The sequence below is a fragment of the Sprattus sprattus genome (genome assembly GCF_963457725.1).
Source record: "Sprattus sprattus genome assembly, chromosome: 20".
NCBI classification, from domain to species: domain Eukaryota; kingdom Metazoa; phylum Chordata; class Actinopteri; order Clupeiformes; family Clupeidae; genus Sprattus; species Sprattus sprattus.
Genome location: NC_137918.1, coordinates 25,166,686 through 25,176,988, shown reverse-complemented (window position 1 = coordinate 25,176,988; position 10,303 = coordinate 25,166,686). Strand labels below are relative to the sequence as shown.

Here is a 10,303-nt window from a genome sequence, read left to right as displayed (position 1 = left end):
AACGATTAAAAAAAAAGCCAATGCCAAAAACATTCGGGGGTCTGAAGAACATTTTAGGGTGGCTTCAGCCCCCCCCCCCCAAAACATGTCTAACGACGCCCCTGGATGGATTCATACACATATCATGTGATACATTTACACAATATACAAACAACATAAACATGTATGCAAGATACATACAAAATTGATCATGGATAAAGTAGGGAGAGAGCATTCAAGTTTTGTAGAACAGCTATGGGTACCGTACAGTGTGCTAGTAGAGCAATGGAACAGGAAACTATGGTGGCAATTATTTACATTTGCAGTAAATGCTAGCACAGAGTATGGGGTAGAATAAGTTCATGAAAGTGGTGGCTGTGGGTAGGTGTAGGCCGAGGGTTTCTACGAGGAGTAAGGTGGAGAGACTATCCCACAGTGAAGAAAGGCTAGACTTGGGAGGCGTAATTAATGGATGGCAATGAAAAGAAATCGATGAAGAAATCGGCATTTGCTGCGCTGCGCGTGGGGTTATATTTTTCGTGACACTTAAAGTTCTTGCGTGAAGAACTTTTTGTCGGGTTTTTATTTTTCGTGGTCAGCAACACCTGAAACGTTAAAGTTCTACTTGCATGAAGAACTGTGTTCTACAATATTTGAATGCTCTCTCCCCACTTGATCCATTATCAATTTTGTATGCAGGCTATCTTGCATACCATGTTGTTTGCATCTATTGTGTAAATGTATCACATGAATGCTAGTATGCTCATCCGGATGCGTGTTCTGCCATGTTTCTGAATCACGAAACGGCAACAAAATCATGAAAAGTAGGTATTTTGGAGGAATATCTTCTATCGTTAACTTTTGGCAAGTAACCGTCTAAGTAAGGGATAATGTATAGAACGCAGGTCATTGTCGGGAAAATAAGCCCCGACAGGGCGAACAGCACCCCGACGCGAAGCGGAGGGGTGTTGATTCACCTTGAAGGGGCTTATTTTCCCGACAATGACCGGCGTTCTATACATTATCCTGCTTATTATACGGCTAAAACTAAAACAATTACTTAACACAGTGTGTCTTTTTACAATGTATTTGTTTTTGTTACAATACGTAGTGTTAAAAAGCAGAGAAATAGTTCGCCAAAGACGTTGAACTTCAAAGACAGTTGAACATTCTTTAGAACACAGCTGCTCAACCGTCCGCTGAAACTCCCTTGATAAGTTACCGTACTACTTGCGGAGTGCTACGAAAGATGTGAATCAGAGGCAAAAAGGCCACTTTCCTTGACAGCGGTCATTAAGTGCATAGCAACGGTCAGTTATCGGAAAATAGTTGACCGCAGAACGTTGGGAAGCCCCATTCAAGTGAATGGAGCATTCTACAGCATTAAGAAGAGCCGTGTAATAATAAACGGGATAATAGGCTATCGTCCAGCGGCCATTATCCCTTACATAATGACCACCGGACTACATTATCCTTATACGGTTCCTTGCCAAAATGATAGAAGATAGTATCAGAAGTCCCATTACTTGCTGCATATTATCCCTTATCCAAACACGTTATGTACATTTTTTTTTCTGGATTATTGGAAGGGGCGGCTCCCCAGGCTTTAATTAATTGTGTTTTTATGTATTTTAGGCTACAATATTGCCCGTATGTGATGAAAAAGTGCAGAGCCGACAAGAATGTTTAGCAGATAGCATTAACAATTCCTAGGATGAGGATAAAATGTGTAATTCGGAGTTTGTTCATGGTAATAGAACAGTTACGCAGTTGAAACAGAACCATGTCTGCCCTCTGGTCTCCCTTCGAAGACCATACGACCGTTGGGCGCTTTTACTGATGTTTGGCCTCTCTCTTTTTTTCGAGTATCTCTGTCTATGCTCATAACGTATTTTGGTAGTCTCTGGCAACGGCTCTGTCACCTGATACTATTTCCTGGCTGCCGTGGTGGTAAGGCATCATAGATGGGACGGGCATCATACTCACTTTCATTTCCAGGATAAGTGCACACTGACGACCGAACGACTGTTGAATTGGTAAGTTTGTCTTGTACGTCTAAGGAATTATTTCCAAGCTTTAGCCTATCATTACATCGATTCCACATGTTCCTAATTAAGCAGAACCCGTATCTTATTTGTCAAAGTGGCACATGTTGCGTGTTAACGTAGCCGATATGCGTAAGATCTGACTCCGTAACGGAAAAAAATCAGTTCGAATAATAATAACATGGAATCTTATTATTATCGTTTTAATTTCACTTATGTCCTTTCAAAGTTAGGATCAGCAAATGTATGTGCAGGGCTAAGCGGAAAAACTCCAAACCTAACCCGTTTGTCTGCTTTGTCTTGTCTTGCATGTTTCCTTCAAGATAAAAACTGGCTTCATGGCTGATGGAGGTAGGTTGATTAATTAAGGAATAAACAATAATCAGTTAACTCCATCCTTGTTATGGAACTTTCTTCACCTGGATTCAGTTTACTGTATAATGTTCTAACTTTTTTTGACACTAGCAACGTTCTTAAATAGTAGCCTATAGGCTACATTTAGAGTTAATTGTTGAAGGACGACTGGGGTTACATGAAATAGCCAACCGTTAATAGACTAAAACCCTCTCTTGACTGATCTAACAGACTTTTATGGTCTTTGTTTTGCTTCCATAGTTAAAACCGTTGTTCTTCAGCCACAGAGAGATACGCCCATTCCCAAACTGCCTGGTAAGGAAATGAATTTTTTTTTCGGTTACATAACTTCATCTTTCTGAAACATGGCTCAAAAAGCATTCTCCCACGGCTGTGCCTGATATTTCCGGATATAATGTGTTTAGGAGAGACCGAAACAAGAGGCGGGGAGGGGGGTTATGTTAAGAATACAATCAAATGTAGCCTAATCGAATGGTCACAGGATCGATCCTGTTGAGCATGTACAGTAGTGATTTACCATCAGTGTGTCCATCTATCAATGTGCAAATATACAGATGACACTTTTCTTTATACACATGCAAAAACCAAAGAACAGGCTACCACTAAACTAACCGCAGCATTGGTCCATGTCTCTGACTGGCTAAAAACGTCATCTCTACACTTGAACACAAATAAAACAGTCTGTATGTTCTTCTCCAAGAAATCATCAAATACACCACCCCCTGATGTCTTTATTGAAGGAGAAAAGCTCACAGCTGTATCTGATTTTAAATATCTGGGGATCATTTTAGATTGCAATTTAACATTTAAAAAACATGTCAAAAAGGTGGCCAATACCATTACATTTAACTTGGCTAATTTTAGACATGTAAGGCCGTACTTACCTACAGAGGCAGCCTAACTTTTTATGCATGCCAGGATCTCTCACATCTCGTACTGTTACACAAGCTGGTCACAAGCAAGTACAACAACTCTTAAATCAATAGAGACCCTTTACAAGCAGACCCTAAAAACCCTAGACCAGAAACCTATCAGTTATCACCACTGCCATATAACAACTAAGTATAACTTATTCAAATTTGACAGTTTCTTACAGTTTTTAGATGCCTGTCTCCTTTTTAAAATATAACATGGGCTGGCACCTCCACCATTACATGAGTTTATAGAGCTGAAGGATGGCAATGGCTTGGTAACTAGGGCAGTCACCAGGGGAGACTGTGTTATACAGTATAGACACAGTACGTTTGGACACACAGTCTTCTCAGTACGCGCCTCTAATTACTGGAATACTCTCCCTACTGATGTAAGAGAGTGCACCAGTATTGGATAAAAAATAACCAAACCTGCAACCATAATTAGGCCACTGCATTACTTACACCGTAACGTAGTTTTATGTCAAACACCTTGTCTGTCTGGTTTTAACAATTAGTTATCTTAACTGCACTATTTTGTCACACTGTTGTTTACCTTGTATGTCTGTCTGTTTTTTACTATTTGTTTTCTTAAACTGCACTGTTTTGTCAAACTGTTGCTTATCTTTTTCCGGTAGGAGGTAACCTATTGTATCACTGTTAGTATTATTCTTGCACCATGGGAGTCAATGGCAGCCCCTAGAACCATATGGTAACTTTTTGTGAAATTTGGCACACTCATTAAGGACAGTCCCTTCTTCATTCACAGCAAGTTTCATGGCTCTCATTACACCACTCTAGCGCCACCAACAGGTCAAAGTTGGACTTTTGTAATACATGCAACTATTGAACCGTATGACCGATTTTCAAAAATTAGGTACCATTGGATTCCCTGGATCAATACGAATTAAACCCACCCCATGGCGTCAATTTCCGGTTATATAGATTTTCCGCTTTTTCCGGTTTTATCAAAAACCTTTGAAAGCCTACTCTTCCTACAATTTTTGGCAAATCTTCATCAAAATCACCAGAGGTGATCTTTAGACCTAGTCTCACAAAAGTTATCGAACAGAATTTTGATCCTCACAACCGTTTGTCCTGTACAGCCACTCAAGTTCAGCAGAAAAGTCGCCAAAACAGGAAGTGAAGTCATATCTTGGCAAATCTTTGAGAAATCAACACCAAACTTGATATGTCACTGGAAGACACTACAACATGTTTCCATGTGCAAAGGCAACTTCATATCTTGAAAAATGAAAAGTGGATTTTTGGTGAATATTTGAAACATGCATGCTTGGCTAATTTCTAGGGTGATTTTCTATAGAAGGTCTGCCTCTCTGCTCCTCTGCCCCTCCGCGCGTCAGGCCAAGACGCACACACCTCATTTAAGGACATTGTCTGATGACCAAAACCCCCGCTCACTCTTACTTTGAAGCCAAGGCCCTAGTGGATCTTCACTGTATTGCATTTGAAATGTATTATCCCATTGGAAAGTCTGCAGCAAGAATTTTTCTATACAGTGACAAATTGTCACAAAAATACATTTTCCCCTGGTTCGCAATGTTTGTAAGAGGAAACCGCCATCGCTGCTTGCAGCTATATTCATTATTATTATTATTATTATTTCTTTTAATTATATAATTTCGTATTATTATTTATTGATTTTATTTCCATATCTCTCTGTCATACCATGCCAAGGGACAACGGATGAAAACTAGCTAACCAAGCTAATTCCGGTGCATTTATATTTTCTGGGAAATGTTTATCAATGTACACTGTCCCTTTTCAAATAAACGCATCAACTAAACTAAACTAAACTTCATCTTATTGCCTTCCCCCAGATTATGGGCCGCCGCTGACGGACATGACACCCAATCCACAGAGACCTACAGACTGCCCTCCCGGTCTGGAATATCTTACTCAAGTAAGGTCTCCATTTATGCCTGAAACTCTTTATTTCAGTTCAGTTATAATATTACCTTGGCGACAGTCGTACAATTGCAGCAGTGCAGTTATTGTATATCAGTGTTTAATTTGATCAACATTTCTTTTTAGATTGTATGTACTTTTTTATGCTCATATTTGTTCAAATTATGATTTTTTTTTGTATCTATTATGCATCACAGTAATAAAAACACATTGTGATTGAAGCAGGTAAGAAGTTGTATAAGAACTTGTAAGAAGTGTAAGCTGTAGTGCAGAAATGCAATGTCCAGGCTGCTTAATAGTGTTTATGTATGTGCTTAAACTATAATGCTTACATTGTCTTTATATTGCTTTTGTTCCTAATACAGATTGATCAACTTCTTGTTAATCAGAAAGTGGAATTAGCCGAAGGTATCTTCAATTATTTATTTCATACCTGTCAAATACACACCCGCACTGTCACTGATCTAATGTCCCCTTCCATAGAATGGCTAAGTATATCATTTTGACATTGTTACCAGTAAATCAGCAGCACTAATGTAAATGTGCCTTCATTTCTGCCACACAGCTATATTGGGATGGGAGACGAACAACAAGTATGTGGTGAAGAACATAATGGGGCAGCAGGTGTTCTACGCGGCGGAGGAGAATGACTGCTGTAACAGGCAGTTCTGTGGACCCATGCGCTCCTTCGTCTTACACGTCCAGGATAACCACGGCCTGGAGGTGCTCACGCTCAGGCGCCCCCTCAATTGCTCCGCGTGCTGCTTCCCATGCTGTCTCCAGGAGGTGCAGGACGCTTGTGTCAGAGAGAGAGAGAATGATGAGAATGTCTGTTGTTTTTAGTGTTTTTAGTGAATGTTCGGAAAAAATGGTAATCTTGCTTCTCTTACAGCTGGAGGTACAGGCACCTCTCGGAGTCCCCATTGGGTACGTCATCCAGGACTGGCATCCGTATCGCCCAAAGTTTACCATTCAAAATGAGAAGAGGGAGAATGTGTTGAAAATTGTAGGCCCAATCTGTCCATGTAAATGCTGTTCAGATGTGAACTTTGAGGTAGGGCAGCCGAAGTACATTCCTAACTCTCTACGTCAATGTAATATAATAGGATCAGATAAGACAATTCATGTTTACAGGGATTTCAAGCGAACCATTACCTCGATGTTCGTCTTTACAAAGCCTGTATTTTAGACAATAATCTGCAACAGATTTTTTTTTTCCAACATCTAAATTGTTTTCTTCAGGTAATGTCTTTGGATGAACTCACGACAGTTGGCAACATCTCCAAACAATGGGGTGGTCTGATGCGCGAAGCCTTTACTGACGCAGACAACTTTGGCATCAAGTTCCCCTTGGACCTAGATGTGAAGATAAAGGCTGTCTTGTTTGGGGCACTGTTCCTCATTGTAAGCAAATCAGATAGCTGACACATGACCATTTAAACTTGTTTGTCTGGTTTGTGTTTAGCTGGTCACACCTGTAACCTGAGTTTGCTTATTTTTCAGGATTTTATGTTCTTTGAACACAGTAAATAATAAGAATCTTCCATCTATCAAGCTGTTCTGTAAGTACCACTTGAACATAAAAAAAAATATTTGGTTTGGTTTGGTGCTGGCACATTCCACAAATGCACTAAATGTGATGCATTGTTTGGTGCTGGCACATTCCACAAATGCACTTAATGTGATGCATGGTTTCTGTTGTAGGTGAACCCTGGAACGCAGCATGACATCAAAGGGTGTGTATGGAGTGTATACTCCACTGATCAATGATTCCTTGTCCTGTTGAGCACTTGGTTATACGCCTATGTATGGCCTATGTATATAGAGTCAACATAACCACATATAAAGCATTGCTAGATTTCAAATCTAAGAGCTGTTTAAGTGCTGCTTAGCTTTGTTATAGACTGACAACATGTTTTTGAAGCTGTAGGACAGTAGTGTGATGAGACAGGACATAGTGGATTTATAATCACATTCCTCATTTTTGGAATGCCTGGATGGATGCCTACTAAAGTAGAGTGGTGATCAGTAAAGAATAAATAAGGGTTAAACACAAGAGATACTGACAAATTATACATGTTTTTGTAGAACCAGTTGGCACTGGCACCTTATTGTAAAACAGGTAGCACACCAGAAGGTTTTTCCAATTTTGTTGTAATACAAAACAACTGCTGCTTCATTTTCTAAGAGGTTCTATGTAGCTAAGTCAGTTCAAAAGCTATACTGATCTGGAATACTCCATACCATTACATACCAACACATGTATGATGCTTTTGTTATACTCTGAAATGCACTAGATACATTTATTTACTTGAAAACATGCAGAGCACGCCATGCTTCAAGCTATGCACCCACTGCGCCCTCACACAATTCCATGACAACCCCACACTACAACATATACCTTGAGCTTGATGTCTTCAACGCTGCCAGTTGGAGACTCTGACATCACACATTTCTGTTTCAGTTATAGCCAAACACAACCTGTCTTGACACTTCGTTTTTGCCAAACTCCATAAGATACCTGTACCTTTAGTATTTGTATACCTTTTAAACTTCATAGTTGCATATACGAAGACGTCTTAGGAACCAGGAAAATATAGGTCACAATGTATAACAATATGTGCTCTGAGGAAACCTAACCCAAGACCAAGCCACTGCTTCTGCCTTGGTCTGACAGCTGAGCTCCAAATGCATTGCTATTTACAGGGTTTTATCCAGAAGTTCTGTTTATTCGAATTACTTGTTATTGATTACTGTTACTGATAAAAAATAAATAAAATGTAACATCCTTCAAGGTGTAGAAATGTGTTTTTGTTGACAAAAAATGAACAAGCTTCTGGGCTAAAATTGAAGATGTCACTCTGAAGGCATAAGTAAACAGTGTTCCTCATCATCACTATGCACTATACACACCTTGTCTCGACCCTTTTTATCTGTTTTTGTTGTACATGTCTTGGCACTTCAAATGGTCAACAAACGCACCTCAACCAAAGTGATCAACATCCAGGCAGAAACAGTTGTCATCAATTACCCTTAAAATATGTCATTATTGTAGGTCTAGAAGCATTGTTTCACAACAACAACAAAAAAGCACTTACTGCATCTTTAGCTATGTGTATGTTACTCTTTACGAAATCAATTTCATTCATGTTACATTTGAGATCACTTCACACTTTTTAAACCTGTGGCTAGCACCCATTATGACACTGAAACTTATTCTTAGTCAGGTTACAGTTGGCCTGCTAGTTTGTAAGATGTAGTTTACTGCTCACAAAAACTCTCACTACCTCAGAAGAGGCGAACAGCTGCTGAGAAAGGCTGAGCTCTGCTGCTTCCCCAAATACAACCCCAAGGGGTACGTGCCTCCCAAATACACCCCTCTGGGGGTACGTGCCTCACCCTAACCCCAACCCTCTGGGGGTACGTGCCTCCCCCTTACTCAACTGAGCCAGGCAACAATTTTTTGAGTTTGCAGTAGAGTTTTTAGAAAAAAAGTCACTTTCATTTGCTCATATGACCTGAGCTTTAAAATAATTTTAAAATCCGCTGCTATGTGACGGAACAGTGTGTCTCAGCTTGACAAGCCTCTCCCCAGGCTGAGTCTGGAGGAAGGGTTCTTGGCCCGGTGGAAGCGCTCGTGCCGCAGGCAGTTGTCCTGCCGGTTGAACCTCTTGCCACACAGCCTGCAGCCGAAGGGCCTCTCGCCGGTGTGGACGCTCTGGTGCGTCTTGAGGCGCGTCTTCTGCGTGAAGCGCTTCCCGCACTCGGTGCAGCGGTAGGGCTTGACCCCGGTGTGGCTGCGCTGGTGCGCCTCCAGCTGGCAGAAGCGGGGGTAGCTCTTGCCGCACAGCGAGCAGATGAAGACACGGTGGTGGGAGCTGGCACTCAAGCCCACGCTGCTCCGCCGGTGGAGCAGACCCGGTGTCCTGGGTCTCACGAGCAGGTGGCGGCTGGACGGGAGGCCATGTGCGTACGGTGAGTGAGTGTGTGCATGTGTGGGGGCCTGTGAATGAGAGGAGCTGTGTGTGGTGTGTATGTGGGAGCCTGAGGCTGCATGCGTGGGGTGTGTCTGCTGTGAGTCTGTGGGTATGAACGGGGGTGCCCCGTGTAAAGCCGCTGTGGGAAGAGTGACCATGTTGAGTGAGTATGAACCGCTACCGTTGTCTGTCCTTGAGCGTGTCTGTGGCTGCACTACTGCCATGTCCACTCTCTCTTTAGGATGGCTCTCTTTAGTTTGGACGATAGCATTTGGGAAATGTTGAGAAACAGACATGGACACACGTTCTTCTTTCACAGACACAGAGTTAAATAGATCAAGGTGTAGGTCCTCTGGAAACTCTCTAGAGCCGTCCTCATTGATAGCTGAAGAGAACAGGTTTCCTTCCGAAGAACTGTTGTGCTCAGTGTTGTAAGAGCAGCCTGGATCATCACCTTCCACCTGACAGTTTACTTCATCAAAGGATGGCCAAGATTGGACAAGTTTGTCTAATAGTCCACCACCAGAATGCGCTTGTATGCCCCTTGACCTATACTCACAATCTGACAGAATGGGTGTCTGGCCGACTTGAACTTCCTCTGGCTCTCTCTTCAGAGTAAAATCCGACCCGTTTACTTCCTCTCTGCTGTGCGTTGGCTGAGGCAGATTATGCAACATCTCTCCGTCCCCTTCATGTAAAAATGGCGTGATTTCATCTTCTGTAGATGGTTTTTCCTCTTCTTTTGAGATGGCCTTTTGCGTAGCGGTGCTACAGTTCGAAAGATGGTATTCTGAAGGAACACATATAACGCAGTTATTTACCATCTATGAAAAAAATGCTTCACATAGCTCAATGAAAGGGAGAGATATAACAATACGCACTTAACCTCAGCTAGCTAAACTGTAAAACAGTCCTTTTCAACTTACCATCGTCAAGGCTCTCAACTTGGACACCAACAGACACTCGTTCAGGAATCACACGTATGGCAGTTCGCTGGGCATTCCTGAGGTTTCGCTCTGTCAAAAATAGTCTCTTCTTCAGAGTCTCTATCTCATTTTCCCTCCGACACATCTCCAGTCGTATTACT

General features: G+C 41.7%; 1 protein-coding gene across 1 annotated transcript; it reads left to right on the top strand.

The window, feature by feature from the left end:
- The first annotated feature begins 1,953 nt into the window (after positions 1 to 1,953).
- LOC308381987 (phospholipid scramblase 1-like) lies at positions 1,954 to 8,426 on the top strand. The gene is made up of 10 exons (XM_080859667.1): positions 1,954 to 2,015; positions 2,348 to 2,375; positions 2,640 to 2,693; positions 5,152 to 5,234; positions 5,605 to 5,647; positions 5,805 to 6,025; positions 6,132 to 6,293; positions 6,482 to 6,643; positions 6,743 to 6,801; positions 6,944 to 8,426. The coding sequence occupies exons 2-9, from the start codon at positions 2,363 to 2,365 to the stop codon at positions 6,770 to 6,772; spliced, it is 768 nt and encodes a 255-aa protein (XP_080715793.1). The 5' UTR covers positions 1,954 to 2,015; positions 2,348 to 2,362; the 3' UTR covers positions 6,773 to 6,801; positions 6,944 to 8,426.
- The last annotated feature ends 1,877 nt before the right edge of the window (positions 8,427 to 10,303 follow it).